The sequence below is a fragment of the Lycium barbarum genome, chromosome 7 (assembly GCF_019175385.1).
Source record: "Lycium barbarum isolate Lr01 chromosome 7, ASM1917538v2, whole genome shotgun sequence".
NCBI lineage: Eukaryota > Viridiplantae > Streptophyta > Magnoliopsida > Solanales > Solanaceae > Lycium > Lycium barbarum.
Window position 1 is genome coordinate 133,104,799 of NC_083343.1, and position 23,844 is coordinate 133,128,642.

The window sequence follows — 23,844 nt, forward strand, 5'->3', positions numbered from 1 at the left end:
GGTCAGTACGCTATACAAAGGATAAAAACAAATTCTTCTGTATATATATTAAAAACTTTTTTGAGTCCCCTAGCTCCCCCACTGGCCTCTCTAGACTCTACCCTTCACTCAAATATCAAGCTTTTGTATGTGGCAGGGCTAGAACCCGTAACATATGTGCGCCTAAAAATATTATTAGAGCAGTGACAAGATTTTATTTTATTTTTTTTGGGGGGGGGGCTAGGCCATTACTCATGTCACAATATATACACACTAGATGCATCCATATGCTTCAGCAGTGCTATCTAAACAAACAGAAAAACTGCTCTACACAAAACTCAAAGAACTGATACAAAGTGATTAATTCAACTATGTAGATGGTTGAAATAATCACTTTTTTTTGCATAAGGGAACAAGATATATCCAACGTAAAGTTAATTCCCAGAAATAACAAAATCTAACTCGTTACAACTCTGTTTATCACCCAGTTTGACATCCTAATATACGATCCCGACGGGTCTTACACAGTTCTTTATAGTACCCGTGGTGTTCAGGCCAGCTTAACACAAAAAATCTATGGCCCCTGCCACTCTTCCATATAAGCAATGATAAGCTACAATAGCTTCTCTTAACAGAACCTTGTAATTTAAAGAAAAAAGAATACTACTACTTCCAATTACACCGCTTCAGAAAGTAGAATTTCAGACATTGCAATGAATAAGAGGTTGAAATATGATTACCCAAAGAAGAGGAAAAAGAGTCTTGATCGTATACGAGTAAATACTAAGTAAGTAACTTTGGAAGATCAAGCTTTCTGTATAAATGAATCCATTCTGAATACGTTTCAAATCAGATTGAGACCATAAGCCAGATGATTCTTTGGATTTCTTAAATACAGAATCATTACGTTCTAGTTGACTCCAAGATAGAATAAAGATCGTTCCAATTAAATGTCTGCAACGGAATAACACGTCACCATCTGAAACCTGTACTTCGGGGTGATTGAAGAAAGACTGGTACCTTGTATATTAAACAATTGATTCCAAGATTCCTTGACACCGTAGTCTTTCATTACCCATAACTTAAAAGTGTACTTTCCGTGATGAGCATCCGTAGTATAAACACAAAGCACTCCTCCCAATACCGAAACGCCATGTTCGTTGTAATCCATGTTGGAAACCAACAGCATTCCCTCTGGCAACGATATTTCTCCGTAGACCTCACTTGAAATACTAAATGAAACCACAGATTTTTTCAGTGACAAACCAAGCCAATGAAATGATCCGTGTACAAATGCCAGAGTGTCCATATTAGCCAACGACACGGGGTAAATGCCAGTAGGATGTTTATCAATTTTTCTCCAGGAACCACTTTTCAGCGCGAGAATTTCACTGTGTGCTTCGAGATCAATCTTAAGGATCTTATAGTCATCACTAGTTGAGTCATATCCAAATCCCCAAGTACAGAAGTCCTCCGGTGGAAATTCTGGAGGAGGAAGTACTATTGATTCTCTTGTGGAGGGGTTCCATAGCAAAAGTAGTATGAGCTTTTTATCAGGACAATTACGAACCCCGATAAAAGCCAAGCCATTGTAACAACCATATATTTTGTATCTCCATGGTTTACCACTAGAAGGCCAATCAAGTTTTTGTACATCCTCAGCCAATTGAACCGACGATAAAGAAGAACAATACAAAGAGAACTTGCCGTTAAGAACAAGATTTTTTTGGGAATTTTGGTTATTCTTTGCATGATGGAGATGCTTCATCGTAAAGTAAGGCTCGGAGATTTATGTCATCCAAAACTTTGAAACACATTTGAATCGAAGAAGAGACTGCACAGGTAGCCTGCTGAGAATGTCCATAGTTATTTCTTCTTGCAAGTGCATTCCCATAGCCCCATCAACATTCATCTGCTTTGTTTTCTTTGAATGGTTCATATAGCTCTTCCCTGCAATTAAAAATTGTACCCAAGGGTGCAGCTTAGGCAAACATATTTTTCCCTAAACATTTTGAGTATATGAGTTTTGGCTTTTAGAAAAAGCAACTTATTAGGTTCTGCAAAAATAAATTCGAGGTATGGTTTCAGCAAAACCTAGTAAATTTGGCTCAACCTTGTATCTGTATGTTAATATACATATACAAATATTTTAGCTTCGCCTCTGTATATTAAGTGGATTTTTTAATACAACTACAGTATTTAACTTGTAATCGATATTCTAGCTCCGCCCCTGTATGCATTATTTAAGAGTTGGATAAAAGCTAACTCCAATACTGCCGTTACTAGAAGGACCTAAAAATACACAAAAACAAGCAGAAAATACAGAGCAGAAAGAAATAAATACCTTTGAAAAGATTTGTCTTTTGTGTCATCTTTGGAGCTTCCTCTTCTCTATTGCTTTGATTTGAATGCATAAGGGTTCTCTTAATGATTCTTTTTTTATTCGTTTCCTACTTTGATATGATATGTTATTACCTTTTTTTTTTTTTCCTACTTTGATATGATACATTATTTTCCTTTTTCTTTCTATTTCCTACGTTTGATGAGTCCGGAACCAAAATGCCCTCAAAAAAAACATTTTGAATCAAAATACCCCAACAAAAAAAAAGTTATCAAAGTACCTTTAGCGCAGTATTTTACTACGCTATAGCACTTGACAGAGACAGAGCCGTTAAGTGCTATAACGCAGTAAAATACTGCGCTATCCAAAAGTTTCTCTCACCTATAACGCATTATTTTACTGCGTTATAGGATTTTGTCTCTCTCCTATAGCACAGTAAAATACTGCGCTATATTACTCCACTATAACCCGATCGGGTTCCACCACTAGTCCCCTCCAGTGGCAAAAAAAAATTCAAAACGCCATTGGAGGCGAGCCAAGGTGGTCCCCACGTCTTAAAAACGTCATTTTCTATTAAATTTCATCCGGAAAGTTTAGATTCTCGGTATATTCAAGTCAAGGAGCAAGATTCTAAGTTCGAATTTTGAGAAAAAGCGGCGTACAACTCGATTAAAATAACTCTACAAAAAATCTTCGATTAAGGTTTTCTACTATGAACTTTTGTTATTATTTTGTTATATACATTATATTGCATGCATGTTTAACATTTAATCGTCGTTAATTTCCAAAAAAAAAAATGCATAAATTTCATTTTTATTTTTTTTTTGGTTTGATCGGGCTGGGTAGTGGCCTCAACCACTGTTTCGTTTTTTTTTTTTGTTTGTTTAATCCATTATTTGTTAAATGTTTATGAATTATTAATTTGTTATATGTTTATGAGTTGTTAATTTGGTTAATTATTTATGAATTGTTAATGAATTATTATTTTGTTAATTGAGTATTTGTTAAATATTCTTTATGAATTGAAAGAAGTTGATTGGTAATGAATTATTATGTTGTTAACACTTTGTTTGGATGATTATTATGTATTGTTTTGACATTTATCGTATTGTGTTGTATTGTATAGGACCAAATCAGTGGTTACATAAAATAGAACCTTTCGTCGTTACATAACAATAAAATTAAAATAGCAATCAAAGCAAACATTTTATTTAAACTAACAACATAATATAATACAATAGGTAACAACCATCCAAACAAGTTGTAAACAATTATGAAATGTTAATCTATATAATTTTAAAAGCGTGAATATATATGTTAAATAAGAAAAGATTATCTTAAAAAGAATAGTTAAAGTTCTTCTTTTCATAAATACATAAGCTAACGAAAAAATGTAAAGTTTATAGGAAAATATGTGGTCGACGAATATACTCTTTTAGTTTAATTTTATCGTAGTTGTGTTGGCTATTTGGTCAACTAAAAATATATCACATATTCAAAATAGAGTTCCAAACAAATATTACTGCTGAATTTCGATTAGTTAATATAATTTATCTTTCATTTCAAGAATAATGACTAATTTAGTTTAGAACTCTTTCATGGATCCGAATGTTCCCCCTGGGCCCGATGTTCCCCCGGCGCCCGATGCTCACCCGAGGCCCGATGATCACCCGGGTCCCGCTGTTCACCCGGGGCTTGCTGATAGATCAGTATTTTCTTTGCAAGACAATCATAGGTCAGAGTTATTATGAGCTGGTACTATAGGGATATCTACTAGGCTCCGTCCCCCTAATGGGGTTAAGTTTAGCATATGATCCTGTATATTTTAATCCTTATTCTAATTTACAGGTATCTTTGCAGAATGATAATTCTTTAAACGTTTTAATATTAAGTGTTAAATTGTATGGTTATGATTATATGCCTAGAACTGAAGTTATATGTATTTGTTACAGGATACATTTTAAACTTTTATATACAATGAATCCAATGTGTAAAATCATAAATTTCAAAAATGAAACTATTTTGATAGAAACTAATTTGCCAAATTCAAAGTTGTTACTCGAAGACCTATCAAATGGGATGAAGTTGATTTTCTCAAGGTCATATAGACCCGGAATGCAAAGAGTGTGTTTTTGCGTAATGATACGTGGCAACGGCTGATTAGTTTTACTTTGTTACAGTATTTTTTTTAATTCAAAGTCTCTGACAACCATATCAAATGGGATGGAGAAAAGGACAAAACAAAAAGCTGTTAAAAAAAGGGCAATTTGCGATATGATCCGAGACTTTGAATTCAGAAAATGACAAAAATAAAACTAATCAGCTATTGCCACGTAAAAACACAGTCTTTGCATGCACAGACATAACACGTAAATAGAAAGTGTACGTACGTACGTACGTACTTACTATTTCCCTTTGCCATTTTCCCTTCATTTAGCTGTGATGGAGCTGATAAAACTTCATACCCTTAACTTTGGTTCATGTAAAAATGGATATTATTGCGCCTGTATAAGTTTACTAACCATGCTTTTTGCATTCTTGAACTGCCAATTTCCATCATATATTCAGGTCAGTTGATTCATGAGCTAATTCTACATGTTGTTCTATTTCATTTTCCTTTAAAATTAAATACTATAGTACATGTTGACTAAGTATCGTAAGTAAATTGCTCCCTGTTATTCAATCATTTGATACATAGTGCTGACATGAAAATGTACGTGACAAATCGAGCAATTTTCAGTTCAAGAATCTCCATAGCTAGGCAGCATTTCTTGCTATCTACATTGTCTGTAGTAGCAGAGCCTAAAAGGGTAAGCAAATATTGCTTAGATGATAAAGACCTGCTTAAGAAGACTCCAAATGGAAAGCTTTTAGTGCTAAACCTTATTGATAATGGCTTGATGTACACAAATTTGGGAAGTTTATACCGCCGGTTATTAAAGAAATGTACCGAATGTGAACTGTTGGAAGAAGGAAAAGTGGTTCACAAGCACTTCCTGAGGTCAAAATTTAGACACTGTGTTGCTCCAAATTGATCAGTATGTATGCCAGGTGTAAGAGCACGGATGATGCTTGCAAGGTGTTTGATGAAATGCTTGAGAAAGATGTGGTTTCTTGGAATGCCTTAATCACTGGGTACGCGCAGGATGAGGATGCTGAGAAGGCATTGGTTTTGTTTTGTGAGATGTTGAGGTTTGGATTTAAGCCAGACCATTTTACTTTTGGGAGTGTTCTCAAGGCTACAGGTGCTTTATCTAGTGGCTTAACGGGCAGACAACTACATGGGACATGTATGAAATGTGGATGTGAGGAGGAAGTGAATGTTGGGACTGCTATTGTGGATATGTATGCAAGGTGTGGACTAATTGATGATGCAAAATTTGCTTTTGACAAATTAAGGTGCAAGGATGAAGTTTCTTGGAATGCGTTAATCACTGGATATTCGCAGAATGAGGGTGCTGAGGAGGCGTTGGTTTTGTTTTGTGAGATGTTAAGGTTTGGATTTAAGCCAAACCCCAACACTTTTGGGAGTGTTCTCAAGGCTACAGGTGCTTTATGTAGTGGCTTAACGGGCAGACAACTACATGGGACATGTATGAAATGTGGATGTGAGGAGAGAGTGAATGTTGGTAATGCTATTGTGAACATGTATGCAAAGTGTGGACTAATGGATGATGCGAAAATTGCTTTTGACAAGTTAAGGTGCAAGAATGCGGCTTCTTGGAATGCCTTAATCACTGGGTACTCGCAGGATGAGGATGCTGAGGAGGCGTTGGTTTTGTTTTGTGAGATGTTGAGGTTTGGATTTAAGCCGGACCATTTTACTTTTGGGAGTGTTCTCAAGGCTACAGGTGCTTTATGTAGTGGCTTAACGAGCAAACAGCTGCATGGGACATGTATGAAATGTGGATGTGAGGAGGAAGTGAATGTTGGTAATGCTATTGTGGATATGTATGCAAGGGGTGGATTAATGGAGGATGCGAAAAGTGCTTTTGACAAGTTAAGGTGCAAGAATGAGGATTCTTGGAATGCTTTGATTGCCGGACATGCAAGGAAAAGTGAGGGAGAAATTGCCCTGATGCTTTTCTCAGAGATGAAAAGAGGTGGTTTTCAGCCGACCCACTATATATTTTCTAGTGTTTTTTCAGCCTGTGCAAGCATCGGATCTCTTGAGCCCCGGAAGTGGGTGCATGTGCATATGATAAAGTCAGGCTTGAAACTTCTTGATTTTGTTGGGAGTACTCTTCTTGATATGTATGCTAAGTCTGGTAGCATTGATGATGCCAAAAAGGTTTTTGATCGATTGGTGGAAAAGAATGTGGTCTCGTGCAACTCGATGCTGAACGCCTATGCTCAACATGGATTTGGAAAAGAAGCTGTGGAATGCTTTGAGGAAATGTGTAAGATAGGAATTGAACCTGATGAAGTGACTTTTCTTTGTGTTCTTACGGCTTGCAGTCATGCAGGACTTCTAGATGAAGGAATGCATTATTTCGAATTGATGAAGAAATCTACGATAGTTCCTAATAGTTCACATTATACGACCATTGTATATCTACTTTCTCGTTCAGGCCAACTTGACCGTGCTAAAATGTTCATAAATGAAATGCCTATTAAACCAAATGCAAACGTCTGGAAAGCTTTGCTCGGAGCTTGTAGGATTTCTAGGAATATGGAGTTGGGTGTTCATGAAGCTGAACATGTGTTTGAACTTGACCCCTATGACGCAGGGTCACATATTTTGCTTTCCAACATCTATGCTTCTGCCGGTAGGATAAATGATGCAGAAAAAGTTAGAAAGGTGATGAATGAGAAAGGAGTCAAGAAAGAACCTGGCTGTAGTTGAGTGAAGATTGGGAATGCTGTTCATATGTTTGTAGCACATGATGATGCCCATCCGAAGATTGAGGAGATCCGTAACATGTGGGAGAAGATAGCTGATAAAATTAAGAAAATTGGCTATGTCCCAGACACTAGCCAGCGAGCTCCACTGTTCGTATCATGAAGAACATCAGAGTTTGTGGTGATTGCCACGCTGCATTTAAATTCACCTCGAAGGTGATGGACAGGGAAATCATCTTGAGAGACAGAAAGCGGTTCCATCATTTCCGTGATGGATCTTGTTCTTGTGGAGACTACTGGTAGTGCAAAGAAATGTCCATATGTGTAACTGTTGACAATCTAATTAAGACACACTTACACGTGGTAATATGCAGTAATCTCGAGTCTTGCTTTTACTAAAATCTGTTTTGCTTCATTTTCCTCTGTTTTTATGGAGTTAAATCCTTCTGATTCCGCCTCCGTTTTGACTTGGTCATAGGTGAGTTTTCTGCTGTTCTTTTTTCGTCTCCTTTTCCTGATTCTGTACCTTCATTCATATCCTTTTTTGGGTGCTTGGTTATAGTTCTGTTTTAAGCTGCACATTGATTTATTCTTTCTATGTTTACTTCTGGATTATGCTGTCCAAGTACGTGAGATCAATCTGGTTCAATAGTTATGTTGGTTATTCGGGTTCGTTTTTGTTTCTGCTTGAGTAAATTTTGAACCTTGAAGGCCGTTCCTTTTGTGTTCAGATATTGGTTGCTTTAAGCTGATAGTGCCTTTGCTGCACGAGACGGAAACAAAAATCCTTGTTCCTCGTAACCTTCTGTCTATTACACGGTCAGCTCCCTTTGTCTTGTTTAGTAACTCTGACTGACTGCAGAAGTGGTAATCAGAATAGAACAAAACTTTTCTTTCGATGCGTGACAGGCCGATAAGTAAATATTGTGACGAAACAGTTGTTTACCTTACACGTAGGGAGCTTCCATGTTCAGAATATCATATCTATGCTGGTAGCATTCTTGCCATCTCAAAGATGACTAGTAAAATCTAGGTCCCTAAATAGAGCAATTTTAACTTTTTCGTTCAAGCTGGACTAATGTTAAAACTTACGTATCAATAACATTTGCAAGAAGATCTATAGTAAATTTATGGGGAAAAAAATGCATATGAAGAGACTACCTTTAAAGTTGTACAGGCAAACAGAAAGAATCGCCTCTGCTTTTTCGAATAAAAAATTACTCACTGACAGTATTGTCAACAATAGATTAGGACCAAAATTGCACAATCAAAAATTGAAAAACAGCAATAATCAAGCAAAGCCCCTTTTCTGCTTCTCTGCTTTTTCCTTTGACAAAATTGGATGGAAGAAAGCTAGTTTTCTCTCTACTTCCAAGCTTTTCTCCCTCGAAATTGTTTGCCAGCGCGCGCATTCTTCTTCTTTTTCTCTATCTTAGATCTTGCTACTTTGGATCTCTTTGCTGCTAATGGCATGAGTTTTTTGTGCTCTTTTTGCTGATTGCTTGAACCACCCGTCTGCAAAATTGAAACAAAAATGTGATCACATCATCCAAATCACAAGTGCATTTCATTAGAATGGTAACCTTTAACTACTAAAGTTCCACATCCTTTTTGCGCAAAATGAGGACCTTAGTTCAGGCAAGTGTGAAGGTTATGTGAGATGTGAAAACAAGAGTAGGAAATTTGAAAGATAGGGAGAACACAGTAGGAAGGGAAGAGATGAAGTTGTGTGTAACTGGTACGGGAAAACAGGAGACTAATAAACAAAGTAGAGATCCACCTGATGGTATAACTCGAAACCAAAAGGAAATTTTAGGAAGAAGTGTGGCTTTCGATATCTTGTTTTTTCAAAATCTTCCTAGTTCCAACACAATAAATCGACGAAAGAAAGTTAGGATGTCTTTAAATTCTCAAGATCCTATAACATTCATAATAGATCCACAGGAAGTAGACGCAAAGTGCGCTTTGGATACAGGTATACAGCGAGTAAATCATCAAATCCCATTCATGCACTTCCAAAATAAAAATAGTTTTCTATGTATTAAAGTGTAAAGTTCCTTGTGAAATGCCTGAGTTCCCCATTCTTAGGAGAAAAAAAATAGGTAAGTAACTGGGAAACTTAGCCAATAGTAAGAAAAAGCTGGGCAATAAGAGAAATTTAGAAATATGCAATGCTAAGCTCATGTAAATAAAATCATTTACAAACAATAAATGTACCTTTTTCTTTTTCAGAGCAGTTTTAGCCTGGTATCTCCCTCTATCCTCTCTGCCAGCCCGAATAATCGCCAGTCTCTCTTCCTTGCTAAGCTTCTTTCGTATGTTAGCCTAAAGTACAAGACATAATAGCATAAGATGCATCCTGTTAGGGCAGAAGATTGCAATTAACAAGAAACAAAACAGCCAAATCCAAAAGTAAATCAAACAAAGGGGTGCAAAAGTTTGTGTCCAGCGATCAAAATTTGAAAGCAACTACAGCACAATCCAAAATCCTCTTTTATCAGCTTAACATGGGGGAAGCATTGTCCTTTTCTTCCCTCTTTTTTTTTTTTTTTTACGGGGGAAGCATTTTCTTCTGAGCCAATTCGTAATTGCAAATATAACAGTGACTGTGTAAGGCATCTAACCTCAAGTTTAGCAGCATCAACTCTTTTAGTACTAAGTTGGTCTGAGGTGGGAAGCTTAAATCCATGTTGAGCTAAAACATTCCTCGCATCCTTTTTGGCCTAATGAGCAAGAACAGAGAACTAGTAAGGTCACAGAACATAAATAAAGGATTCATGCAAGTGGGATTCAGTTTCTTCAGAATCAGCATACCTTGAGTTCTTTGATTCTTTGGAAGTCCTCATTAGATAGAATACCATCCTCCTCTGTATTCAAGGTGTTAGGTTCCATTTTCGCCCCCGCTAATTTCTTTAAAGCACGAAGGCTATTACTGGCAGCATTTACATCAATATCAGATATTTTCCTTTTTATTCCTTTAGACTCCTTTTCATCCACATCATCTTCAGAAGCCGAGCTACTATTATCCTGAGTTTTACTGCCATCAACATCCTCTGCTTCACCATCACTCTCATCATCTTCAGAGGCACTATCACCTGCATCATCATCTTCTGAAAATTCTTCATCACTATCGCATTCATCATCAATTTCAAGATCATCACCAGACTCATTGTTGGAAGCATTATCTCCGTCGTTTTCACAATTGATATCCTCTTCGCCAGGGTCAGCATCTTCATCACTTTGATCGTCATGGTCAGACAAGCCAACAGACCCCTCCTCTATATCATCACTGTCATTATCCTCCTGATCCAGCAACTCAATGCCCGGAACGCTGCTGGCAACACTAACCTCACCAAATGCTTTAGGCCTTGCTTTTGGGTTATTAGGACGCCCTCTGTCCTTCTTAACTAGAAGTGAAGGGCAAATCTGCAAGCAATTGTTGCGGTCGAACCAAATAAACCTCACGGATTCTTAACATGCATATTTAAGGACAGGGGGAAAGAGGGAAATTCTTCGTACCTCTCTGAACAAAGTAAGAAGTGATCGAGCCGCTGCTGAAACTGCCTTCTCATTCGATTTTTTATATAGCACAAGGTCTTGTAGCAAATCTTCTGTCATCAACTAAACAAAAAAGATGAGATGACAAAAGTTGTGAATATACTAACACGTAAAACAGTAAATTATTAATGCCAAATACTTGGAGAAATGTTGTACATACCAAAGGCATACGTAAACATATTTCTCGGACTACATTGATTCCAACAGATATAGCCTGCAAATGTCAAATACAGAAATACCATGAACTTTATGTGCGTACTACATATATGATCCTAACGAGATATGAGGTCATTTTGAATACCTCAGGCCTTGAACGGTCATGCACAAACTGATTGACTACTTGTTTAAATAATGGTTCAACTGCATCAGGAGGCACCTGTCAAGATAAGATATCATCTGACCAGGAGAGGCTAGCAAGTTGAAGATGAAACAAAAAGACATTGCAGAACAAAAAGAACCGTACCATATCATGGCATGCCTGAACCGCTGCAGCAAGCAAACTTGTCACATCACGCTGATGGGGCTGCAATTAAAAGCACACCAACGCACCAAACTTAAGTATGAATGAAAAAGTACACTGCCAAAAGAAATATCAACTGTGATGCCAAAGGAAATTTCATAATTAGATACCTGAACATATCTCTGAAGGTACGGATAGAAGTTCAACAAAATCAAGTGATGAAGCCCCACTGTTCGGGCAATTACTTTCAGCATCATCATCTTAATCTGGAGAGAGTCAAGAAACGGAAAAATATGTAATTGGGAAGGTCCATTCCAGTCGTACCAAAGAAAAACTACAGGAAGTAAATAAAGGTAATCTACCTCAAACCTCTCATTGCAAGTCTGAAGACGTGAGAACAGCTTTTCAGCAAATCCCTGCAAAAAAATATGTACTATAGGTATCATTTCCACATATTCCAAATCACAAAGATTGCATCATAGAGTACTAAGAACTAAAAAAAACCTGAGCATCCTTTAAGTGGTTCAATGGAGAATAATAACTAGTGTTGTTATTTTCGGATTGCACGCGCTGCTGCTTCTTCATGCTGCGGACGACACGCTGCAACTTTGCTTGCTTTTTCTTTTTGCTGGACGATGTACCCTTATTATTTGCCTAGATGTGCACGCAGTCGTAAGTACAACAGATTTGATGAATATTTACCACAACTGAGGACAAACTTTCATTACTCTCTTGAGAGTTTGAACTAAGTTAAGTATTGAAAACCAGAGACGTGGGCGGTAAGTTGTTCCGACATTCAAAAATCAGAATATGGAAACTCATTATTCCACTCTAAAACAGAAGGATCAGGTCTGAATGCAAAAACTCATCTGCTTGTTTTCCAACCTAAACCGAAATGCACTACATCTTGAACAGACCGTTATTCAGTACTAGTGCCAAAAGATCAAATCTCATTGAACTAAAAAAACAAAGAGTGGAACAAAGACGCTGACATGGATTAATAACCATTTAATGAATGACACACATTAGAATTATAAACCATTCACTGTAATCACTAGTGCAGGCATCATTGCTCCGCAGACGCGTATTATATAAGGAATGTCCATAGAGGATTTCATATGAGAACCAACCTTGTAAATAGCCTCTTTATTTACCACAACCTGAGGATTGACTGTCTGCTCATCTTCACTTTCTGCCATATCACTATCCGAGTCATCTTCAATTTTCTCATAATCAAGAAGAAAGGATAAAGAGGCAATCATAATCCTGAGGAATTTAAACAAGTACAAAGAGCTTTAGTTGTAAAGTGATGAATGCAGTGAGCAACTATTAGCAACAAAGCCTACCTCGATGATGAATGAAAGCATGCCGAGCATATAGCATTTGCTGTTCTATCATCAAACCACACCCTTCTTCGATGAAGCTCACAAAGTGTGATGAGTGATCTTTTTGCTTTTGCTTCATCCTCTTGCTATCACATTTACAAATAAGCAGAATTTCAACCTTCAACCAAAAAGAAATTCAGAAGGCATTACAAGAAAAGGCAGAACCAAACCTGTAGCAAGGCAAACAAAATATTCTGAAGTGCCCGATTCTTCGTATCATTCTTGTGCTTCTGATTCATACGTCTAATACTATGGACAATATGTGAGAAAGCCAATTTTCTCAAAACCCTATCCCCCAGAGTCTGGAGCTCCATGAACAATTCAAGTGTCTCCCCAATGTCAACAATCTGAAATAAAACATAACATCAAGGTTGATCTACATTAGTTCCTTTTTTAATTTGTTGGGTAAAATTTCATCAATGTTGATCTTACATCAGTTCCTTAACCATCTGATTACAAGGTATTCAATTGGTTCTTTCATGGCTAACAAACACATATTGAGTGAACTTTCAATTACTAGTATTGTGCTGCTTGAAGTGAAGTGAAGTGAAGTGAAATTTTGTGCTGCTTGTTCTTCGAATAGATTTATAGATCATTGGAATTGCTAGTATACTAAAATTAGTTCGGCTTCATAACCTTCTGGATCACATTTCATCTTTGATTGTAGAGTTTCTCTGGATGTTAGTTCTGATTCGTAACTTTCGATTAATGAGTAAAATCATTACCTTTCTATTTTTCACCATTACGTTAATATTTTCTCAACAAATCAAATTTTAGACTATGTGCTCAATCAAACAACATCACATAAAACGAAACGAAGGCATCAGTACCATATATTACAACAATAACTACAACAACTACAACTACAACTACAGCAACAACAACTATATTAATATATTCTACACAAGTCAAATTTAAACTACGTGCTCAATCAAACAGCATCACATACATTACGAAACGAAGACATTAGTACTATATATTGAATTCAACATTCAAAAAAACATCAAATTGAGGTTCAATACCTTTCGATTAATGAGCAAAATCAAAGCTTGAGTAACACAAACACGTAATCCAGACGGCAACGTCTTTGCCGAAGATTTCAGCAATTTCGCCAACTCTTTCGGGAAATTAACAAGTAATTTAGGGTAAAAAGGCGTAACATGCGCTAAAAACATCGATCGATCACCTAAATCCTTAGAAACATTCGTATCAGTTGATACACCACTAAGTGAAGTGAAATTACGTGATGCTTGTTCTTCGAATAGATTCATAGATGATTTGAATTGTTCGTATACTAATAATAGTTCCGATTCGTAACCTTCGGGATCGCATTTCATTTTTGATTGGAGAATTGGTAAGCTTAGGTTTTCCGATGATAAACCTGAGGCGGCGATACCTTCGGCGGTGAGTTCTGACGGCGGCGCGCGGCGGCCGGAAAATGGAGACATGGCGGCGGAAATAGGGTTTGTGTGTATGGAATTGAAACCCTAATAAAACCCTAGAAAAATAGGGATTCTGAGATGGTGTATAATTTGTACGTAGTAGTTTTAACTTAAAAAGGAAAGGGTATTTCGGTCTTCAAAGTACAACTTTACACAGCGTGAACACTAAGGGCTCATTTGGTATGAGGTGTAAGGATAAATAGTCCGGCGGATTATATTTTTGATGAGTTTATCCTTGTATGAGAGTGAAATAACTAATTTCGGGATAACTAATTATAATGGCATAACTTGTTTCCATTCAAACGGTCTCTAAAGGATTTTTTCATGAGAAAGTTACGAAAATATATTTAAATGGGTTAAATGAAGTAGACGTGAACTCCTATTTACTGGGTTAAATGACCATACATAAGTATACCATAAATGTAATAAGATTTGTTGAGTACATATTGTGTCTAAACGTGTCAACCGGTTCCGTGTAACCGGTTTTAACCGGTAACCGGACCGGTTAAACCGGAACCGGAACCGGAACCGGTATAACCGGTTCCGGTTAACCGGATATTAGTTAACCGGTCCGGTTCCAAATTTTTTTTAACCGGAACCGGTTAAACCGGTTAAAATAAAAAAAAATAAAAAAAAAATAGTAAAGAGCCGTTGGGCCTCGCGGACCGTTGGCAACGGTCCATTTGCAAAAATGGCCGTTGCCAAACGGTCATTTTCTTAATTTTTGGCCCCCAAATTATTTTTTTTTAACACTTTAACCCCTCCCCCACCCCTATATAAACCCTTCTTCATTTTCATTTCAATTCACTCTTCTTCATCTTTCTCTCAAATCTCAATCTCTCAATTATAGTTACTTTGCAATAATTAGCCACAAAGTCTTATTATAGTTTCAACTTTCAATTATTAATTTTGCAATTATAATATTGTTGGTGGAGTTGGTGATTTTGCAACAATCCGAAGTAGCTTTGGTGGATTTGCAATTCTAGTCGTCTTCGCTTTGTTGGAAATTAATCCGGCAATTTGGTACCTTCGTTCCAACTCTGTCTTTAATTAGATCGAAGCGACGCAACCAAAACTCAGAAGCGGAGCAAGGCGAAGAGGAAGAAATTGAAGATTTGATAGCTAGTGGACCGGACCAAATGGAAGGCTTTCTTCTATTTACTTGTGTTTATATTTTTACTTTTATTAAGTTAGGAATATACCTAAAATATACTAAGAATATACTTAAGTTATATAGTATACTTAAACATATATAAGTATATATAGTATATATAGAAAAAATAGTATATATAGTATATAAGTATATATAGTATATATAGAAAAAATAGTATATATAGTATATAAGTAAGTATATATAGTATATAGTACATATATACAAGTATATATAGTATATATACTATATATATATTAAGTTATACACATATATAAGTAAGTAAGTATACTATATATACTTACTATATATACTTACTTATATATAGTATATAAGTAAGTATATATAGTATATATAGTATATAAGTAAGTATATATAGTATATATACTATATATATTAAGTTATACACATATATAAGTATATATATTATATAAATATATATAGTATATATATTAAGTATATATTGTATATATAGTAGATATGTACATATATATAAGTATATATAGTATATATATTAAGTTATACATATATATAAGTATATAGAGTATATAGTACATATATATAAGTACATATAGTATATATATATATATATATATATTAAGTTATACACATATATAAGTATATAGAGTATATAGTACATAAATATAAGTATATGTAAGTTATACATATATATGTGTACGAAAAGCACTATTCTGTATTGCTGACTTGCTGTTAGTCAGTAAATATTTAAACTTTAATATAAAATTGTATAACATATGTAAATATACCTACAATATACAAATAAATACTATAATATATATATAATACAAAAAACAAAAAAAAAAATTATTTTAACGAATCCAAACCGGACCGGTTCCGGTTTGGATCTTAAAACCGGTTAACCGGAACCGGTTAGGCGGTTCCGGTTTTGGAACCGGAACCGGCCGGTTTCCTAATCGGTTCCCGGTCCGGTTCCGGTTGGAACCGGTTGACAGCCTTAATTGTGTCCATGTTTTGTTAACTAAGATGGGAAAATCGTATTTAATTGTAATTTTTTCTTTTTTCTTTTATTTGGTTTGAGCATCTAGTAAATCTTTGATTATATTTAATTTATTTTTATTTTTTTCTTTATGCATCGGTTCTTGAAAGTATATTGGAGTGATTAGTTTAGATGCACCAAGAAGGTTCACTATGATTTCCAATACTCACTTTATATGAAATTTCAGAACTGAGGAAGAAGACATTTCTTAGTCTGAATATTTCTCAAAAACAATTCAACCGTCTAAAAGGGTTGAAGAGAAAGGAGCTGAGACAGAGGAAAGAAATGAGTTGTTGAGTGCTCTTAAGTTTTAGAGCAAGTAAGCAATTTACAAATATTCTGGCAAGTAAGAAAAATTTATCAATATCTATCCTTGAGATCAAGATTCCATCACATTAGTTTAAAGAAGTTTTTGAACTTCAGAAGTGTGTTAAAACTTACAAAGAAATGCCACAAGTGGATCTGGAAGAGTAAGATGTACGCAAACTTACATTTATCCTTACGAGATATAGAGGTTGTTTCCAATAATGTATTAGAATTTAAGGGGTAAAAGCCTCGATCTCAAGCACATTATTCGTAGTTTTTTCATATTATAGCTAGGTGAATATTTTTTTTCAAAATTATTCTAAAAGGTAATTAATTTTCAATTATATTTCAAATTGTGGCTAAATTTTGTGGGGCAATTTGCACGGTTTCCCTTCGTTGGGTGGTCTTTAATTTTTGCCCCTCAAACTGCTGGTCTTTAATTTTTGTACTTTGCCTAAAATACCTTCAAGTTTTGGGTTCGAACCTCGACTTAGTCATGAAAATAAATAAAAAATCGCAAGGCAAGGCTATGCAAAAAGTCTGTCTAATGCGGCAAACTTTTCCTTAAAGCATAACTAAAAGTTTACCGGATACGGCAGACTTTGTCTTATAAGGCAAACTTTTAGTTATGCCTTAAGGAAAAGTTTGCCGCATAAAGCATACTTTTTGCAAAGCCTTCCCTTGCGATTTTTTGTTTTTTTGACTAAGCTGGAATTCGAACACAGAACCTCGGGATATTTTCAGTCACTTTTTTAAGCGAAAGACAAAAATTAAAGACTATCAATTTTAGGGACAAAAATTAAAGACCCAACCCCCCCCCCCCCCCCCCCCCACACACACACACACAAAAGAAGGACAATCCGCACAAAAAAATGAATTTTGTGTACCGACTCAAAAACAGGCCATCCCATGGCATTTTACAAGTTATATGGCTCCTGTAAATAGCCCATAAGCAAATTAAAGCAGGCCTACGAATGAAAAAGAATGCAGGTATGAGCCTAAAAGCCCATAACTAAATTCAAACCTTACCCAAAACCAATAGACAACGTGGCATTCTTTAACAATGTCAACGTGGCTATTCTTTCAACACTATCTTTAAGATTTCGCTTACATTTCAAAATTTTCAAAAAATAACAAAAGTGGTTAGTTGCCTTTAATTTCCCACAGGATTTCAAAAACCAGCCAAATTTTCTATTCATTGTTGTGGCTAAGGCCTAAGAGTCTAACAAGTGGATGACAAAAACATAAATGGTGGAGTCTACACTTGGCTGTTTCTTTAACTCCTTTGCCTCTTTGTCTTGTTGTTAATAGGACAAAAGAAGGTAAATACTAATTTGAAAAGTCTTTTGGCGATATTATACAAACAAACAAAACATTACTTGCCATTCCCACTATTCTCTACTAAGGAACAAAAGGAAATGATGGCATTTTTCTTTGTCTTTGTTAGGGCATGTTTGGACTCAAGTAGCCTTTTTAGAATATTTAGTCTTTTTAGCCACCCTTTGATTCCCTATACATCTTATGTCATGACAAACATATAACCAAAAAGTAGTTCCACACATTAGAGACAAAGAAAAAGGCGGTGGAGAGGTGGGGATTAGGGTTTGATTTATTTTTGTTTTTTATTATGATTTCGATATTGTATTAGGTCTCGACTTATTCAAATTCAAATTTCATAAGGCCATCTTAAAAGAAAAGCGCTATTTACTAAATATTTCTTCATGCCTAATATTCGAATACGAGACCTCGGATCAAGAAGTTTGATTAATTAAGCTTTAATAAAGTCTTCTCTGAATATATTATCATATCCTTATATATGAGTAATAATTAAAGGTAATCACTATGCAACAAAGCGTTTTACCTTTTCCCTCTTTTAGTGATTAATAAAGTTTAAGTTTTTCTAGCATTGGAAGAAGAATTTCAAATTAACAATTGAAATAGTTCTTTTCTTAAACCTTTTTATCCATAGTCGACGAACCAGATTACACTAGTTTGTCATGGTGAAAAATAAATTTGAGATAAGAATATCTAATGATTAACTCGAGGTGAAAGTTTCTATAGCTTTTTTGTCGTAGAGTTTAATTTTATATGTTACATAATCATTTAAAGACTCTTTACATTAACGAATTACTCAAACACTAACCTAAACATGGAAATAAGATGTAAAATCAATAAAAGTTTGTTGGATTTGAATTTTGTACTAGTGATGAGACCACAACACATAATGCATGGAATAGAATCAATTTAAATGATCCGTAGAAATCCAATATCAAGTCGATAAGAGTACAAAAATTATTTTGTCATTCACTAAATTCTAAATTGTATGTCGTAGATTATGGTTATAAAAAAGCAAGCTAAAGTAATCAACTACCATCATTAAGATAAAGTAAAACACTAATCTTAAAACACTAATCTTAATTTCTAACGAACAACAAAAACAAGTTCTTGTTTGATTTTGGTGGAGTGGGGTGGGATGTGAGCAGTAGCGGAGCTAGAATTTTATTCACAATATGAGAAAGTAAACACACTAAGAAGCCAAAGCGAATTTAACGTCTACTATATATACATAAAAAATATTTTTAACGTAATTTTCTACCGACCAAACCCCTGGCCCATCCTCCCTCCACCCCCGGTGTGTGTGGGGGAGTGGGGTTAGAGAGAGATTTTTGGAAAGACTAATAAAAGCTTACCACAAAGTGCCAAAAAAGGGAGCTCATTTTTCTCACAAAGTCCATGTTATGCTGAAAAAAGATGCAAAAAGACAATGACAAAAACAGTAAGGACAAAAATCACACCCACGCCATTGTAGACAAAAAACGTAGGCGTAGCCATGAAGAAATTCTTTCATAACCTGACACATTAACTCTTTTCTCTCTCACACACACACACACATTACATACTTTAATTGAACCCCAAAAGTCCCAATTCTTCATTCACTACTTCTATCTTTCTTGCTTTAAAAAAAAACAGAGTCTTGAACTAGTTTTAGTAAATATTTCTCATTATAGCAAGTGAGTTTTGAGGAATTGTTTTGTATTTTTTTGTGGGGTTTTGATGATTTGAAGAACCCTTAAAGGAATTTGTTGTTCTTTCTCTATTTGGTTAGTTCTTGCCTAATTTGTCAAATTACTCTGTTTCAGCAAAGATTTGAAATTTTTCATTATAGCAAGTGAGTTGTGAGGAATTTTTTTGTGTTTTTTTTAGTGGGGTTTTGATGATTTGAAGAACCCTTAAAGGAATTTGTTGTTGTTCCTCTATTTGGTAAGTTCTTGCCAAATTTGTCAAATTACTCTGTTTTTACTCTGTTCTCAAATCTTGCCATATCCCAATTCCTCATTCATTTCCTCTCTCTCTTTCCTTATTCAACATCAAGTTAAAAAAACAGAGTCTTGAACTACTAGTTTTAGCAAAGATTTGAGATTTCTCATTATAGCAAGTGAGTTTTGAGGAATTGTTTAGTGTTTTTTTGTGGGGTTTTGATGTTTTAAAGAACCCTTAAAGGAATTTGTTGTTGTTCTTCTATTTGGTGAGTTCTGGCCAAATCTGTCTCTCCTTTTTACTGAAACTTTAGCTCTGTTTTTCCTCTGTTCTCTGCTTGGTTATTTTTCAACAACTGAGCCAAGATTTCATTTTTGCTTTTTTGCTGAACTTTTCCAATTTGGACTGAAATAGTAGTTGAAAAGACTGGAACTTTAGCTTTATTTTCTATTTGGTTATTTTTCCAATATTTCATTTTTGCTTTTCTGCTGAAGTTTTGCAATTTGGACTAAAATAGTAGTAGTTGATTCAGCCTCTTTTCCTTGTTTCACCTATTTTTAGTATTGCATCCAGTTTAATATGCTCTCTCTGTGCCCTTTTCCCCCTCTAAGTTGTTCTTAATACTTTGTAAGAACTTCCTTTTGTTTTCTTGATCTGATATATTGGGAAAGTTTGTGTCTTGATTCAAGATTCTTTTTTTTCCATTCAACTTCTTGTTGTATTGGGACACAACAATTCCTTGTTGTAATTCAGTTTTGTGACAATGATACAAGATGATGGTTCATCATCTGTAACTTCATCATCACCTCTTCAAATATTTCCCATGATGTCATCACTATCACCTAGCTTAGGTTCATCAAATCAGTGGCTTAAGGAGCTAAAATCAGAAGAAAGAGGGTTGTATTTAATACATCTTTTACTTGCTTGTGCTAATCATGTTGCTTCTGGTAGCCTTGAAAATGCTAATATAGCACTTGACCATATTTCCCAACTTGCATCTCCAAGTGGAGATACTATGCAAAGAATTGCTTCATATTTTACTGAGGCTTTAGCTGATAGGGTACTAAGGAGTTGGCCTGGTCTGTACAAGGCGTTGCGTTCGACTAAGTTATCGGTTGTCTCAGAAGATATTTTAGTGAGGAAGATGTTTTTCGAGTTCTTTCCATTCTTGAAAGTGGCGTTCGTGGTCACTAATCAAGCTATAGTTGAAGCTATGGAAGGTGAAAAGATGGTTCATATTATTGATCTTAATGCTGCTGAACCCTTGCAGTGGCGTGCGTTGCTTCAGGACTTGAGCGCTCGTCCTGAAGGACCGCCCCATTTGCGTATTACTGGGGTTCACCAGCAAAAAGTGGTGTTGGAGCAAATGGCTCATGTGCTTACTGAAGAAGCCGAAAAGCTTGATATCCCTTTTCAGTTCAATCAAGTAGTTTGTAAATTGGAACATCTTGATGTTGAGAAACTTCGCGTTAAAACGGGGGAGGCACTTGCGATTAGCTCAGTTATGCAGATGCACACTCTTCTTGGCCATGATAATGAAAAGAAGTCACCCTTGAATTTTAAGCATTCAAAAGATATCGCTAATGGTTATAGTCCAGGCAATGACACGGCTTCTTCGTCCCCTCTATGTTCAACTGGTTCTGCAAAGATGGATAGTTTCCTCAATGCTTTGTGGGGTTTGTCACCAAAGGTCATGGTGGTAACAGAACAAGATTCTAACCATAATGGAACAACTCTCATGGAGAGGCTATCGGAGTCTTTACATTTCTATGCTGCATTATTCGACTGTCTAGAATCCACACTACCAAGAACATCATTAGAGAGATTAAAGGTGGAAAAGATGCTACTAGGTGAGGAGATTAAGAACATTATAGCATGTGAAGGGATCGAACGAAAGGAGAGGCATGAAAAGCTCGAAAAGTGGTGTCAAAGATTCGATACATCCGGTTTTAGAAATGTGCCTTTGAGTTATTATGCTATGTTGCAAGCAAAAAGGTTGTTGCAGAGTTATAGTTGTGAAGGATACAAGATCAAAGAAGAGAACGGTTGCGTGGTGATATGCTGGCAAGATCGAGCCCTTTTCTCCGTTTCGTCTTGGAGATGCAGGAAGTGAGATTAAACCTATTTCTCATTGTACGGTTTTAATTTATCTCTTCTTTCTTGTTTTGTAACATAATTTGTAGGATGAACTTTTGTAAGTGAGACTCTTCATTGACATGTTGAGTCACTCTACCATCTTTTTTTATCTAAGTCTCGCTTTTGTTGAATTCCATTTATATGAGGATCAATAAAGATGGTATTTTCTTGATGTTCTTGTATAAGGTCACATTTCTCGCTATGTGTTAGTGCTAGCTAGTGACATTAGAGAACACTCTGATTCTACGTTATTGTTGCATATCAAAAATCTGTTTAACTAGCGAAGAATCAATTTCAATCTGGTATAATGTATTGGGTAATAAAGATTGCAGCATGTAAACAGCAATGACAATAGATGTTACGCATCTGAATTCAAAAAGTTCTATTTTGGTCAGCGGATTTTGCTCAATCACTTTTTTTAATCTATCGCTGTAGAGCACCATCATATTTGTCTTTGTGGGATAAGGTTAACAGCAAAAACAACAATAACAACATATCCAATGTAGTCCCACGAGTGGGAGGGTCTGTACGCAGATCTTATGGTAAATAATCATTTAATATCCATTTCATTCTGCGACAAAATGACCATGTCACCTCCTTTTTTGATAGATGAGATTAGGATGAACGGTATATAGCTCAACGCCTCGTATCTGTGGCATGCTCTTTCAAATAAAATTATTTGAAACAAGTTGGCCGCATATGGATTTTTTATGTAGTTGAGTCGGGTTTAAATGAAGCGGGTTTAAAAATGAAATCGGGTCATGTTTGGATTTCCGTTAAGACAATGTATATTTGAAAACTTTAATGACGGGAGGGATATTTTTGACCCAAATTTGTATGGAGGATATTTTTAGCCCTTTTCCTGAAGTAGAGGGATATTTTTAGCTCTTTTCCTGAAGTAGAGGGACATTTTTGACCCTTTACCCACAAATGTTTGTGACATAGCAACAGTGTGAGCTTATGCCTGTTTGGATCATCTATAATATACAAAGGCTCCTTGAAGAAAAGTATACATCTTCCTTGGTCAGTGTATATTTTGTTCAGTTGTTACTTTATAGTTTATATTTTGTTCAGTTGTTACTTTATAGTTTTCACATGGTAACTACTTGAATTGAATTTTGATCCATCCTCAAAATAATGCCTAGAAAGAAAACTTAATCATAGCTAAGTGCAGAAGCTTTTAGTACTGAACTTCAAGGTCTTACCACAAGCTTAACTATTGTAGCAATGCAATATTGAAACTTCCTTCGTGAGAGGTGTCCATAACATTATTGATTGATCAAAATGAAGCAAAAAGATCCGGACACCAATTCTTCTATTTTTTATAGAAAAAATACTTATTCGGATCGTCATTAATCATTTGATATAGTATTCAATACTTATGTCGAGTAAGAAATAAGAGTAGTAGATCATATTCAATGAAAGGAAATATAATAATTTGAATCCATAGATCTTTGGGGATGATTCCGTACTACAGTTGGGTGGAGGAACTTTAGGACATCCTTGGGTAATAGCTTACCAGCACTCAAACTGGTATAAGATAATTCAATTAACCAGGGTCAATTTATCAATGTTTCTTTTTTTGACAATTGTGGTGCTTGGGCACATCATACCTCAACAATTTCGTCGGGTATGTGCCACCACTCACCAATGCAGGTATCAGATCCTTTTGTCCACTAAAACAATAAACACAAGTTTAAACTCATTTGCCAATATGATTATATCAGGCATTGGGCTTTTTTCTCATTTTTCTGCTGTAACTTATTATATTCATTTCTCTTCCTCTTTTTTTGCTCATGGGATTTTTTTGAGATAGAATGTCTAATGGGCCATCCCAATATGAGATTTCTCCAAACTAAATTTGGTCCTGCACGAAATTGGGCTGTTCTGGTCCGGTTTCGTTACTGGATTGGCCTAGGCGCCTAGCCCAGTTACTGCATTGGGCCTGACTTGTAGCCCAGTTGACATG

The 23,844-nt window shown here is 35.6% G+C and overlaps 2 protein-coding genes and 1 pseudogene across 2 annotated transcripts; 2 read left to right on the plus strand and 1 right to left on the minus strand.

The window, feature by feature from the left end:
* The first annotated feature begins 4,622 nt into the window (after nucleotides 1-4,622).
* On the plus strand, nucleotides 4,623-7,563 carry LOC132602694 (pentatricopeptide repeat-containing protein At3g24000, mitochondrial-like; annotated as a pseudogene).
* Nucleotides 7,564-8,266: 703 nt separating this feature from the next.
* LOC132604573 (uncharacterized) lies at nucleotides 8,267-14,115 on the minus strand. The gene is made up of 15 exons (XM_060318131.1): nucleotides 13,588-14,115; nucleotides 12,736-12,912; nucleotides 12,527-12,651; nucleotides 12,311-12,446; nucleotides 11,685-11,834; nucleotides 11,543-11,596; nucleotides 11,351-11,446; nucleotides 11,184-11,243; nucleotides 11,022-11,096; nucleotides 10,881-10,934; nucleotides 10,682-10,783; nucleotides 9,977-10,588; nucleotides 9,787-9,885; nucleotides 9,380-9,487; nucleotides 8,267-8,677 (listed from the first exon to the last, which is right to left on the minus strand). Exons 1-15 carry the CDS (start codon nucleotides 14,011-14,013, stop codon nucleotides 8,528-8,530), a joined length of 2,424 nt encoding a protein of 807 aa, XP_060174114.1. The 5' UTR covers nucleotides 14,014-14,115; the 3' UTR covers nucleotides 8,267-8,527.
* Nucleotides 14,116-19,269: 5,154 nt separating this feature from the next.
* On the plus strand, nucleotides 19,270-22,047 carry LOC132604574 (scarecrow-like protein 3). The gene has a single exon (XM_060318132.1). The coding sequence runs from the start codon at nucleotides 20,503-20,505 to the stop codon at nucleotides 21,850-21,852; it is 1,350 nt and encodes a 449-aa protein (XP_060174115.1). The 5' UTR covers nucleotides 19,270-20,502; the 3' UTR covers nucleotides 21,853-22,047.
* The last annotated feature ends 1,797 nt before the right edge of the window (nucleotides 22,048-23,844 follow it).

Excerpts from the sequence above, each read along its gene's own strand:
- LOC132604573 (XM_060318131.1), bottom strand. The coding sequence starts at position 14,013 with ATGTCTCCATTTTCCGGCCGCCGCGCGCCGCCGTCAGAACTCACCGCC. Across the intron at positions 11,835-12,310 it reads ATAAAGAGGCTATTTACAAG|GCAAATAATAAGGGTACATC; the intron begins GTTGGTTCTCAT and ends GTGCACATCTAG. Across the intron at positions 8,678-9,379 it reads CTGCTCTGAAAAAGAAAAAG|ACGGGTGGTTCAAGCAATCA; the intron begins GTACATTTATTG and ends TCAATTTTGCAG.
- LOC132604574 (XM_060318132.1), top strand. The coding sequence starts at position 20,503 with ATGATACAAGATGATGGTTCATCATCTGTAACTTCATCATCACCTCTT.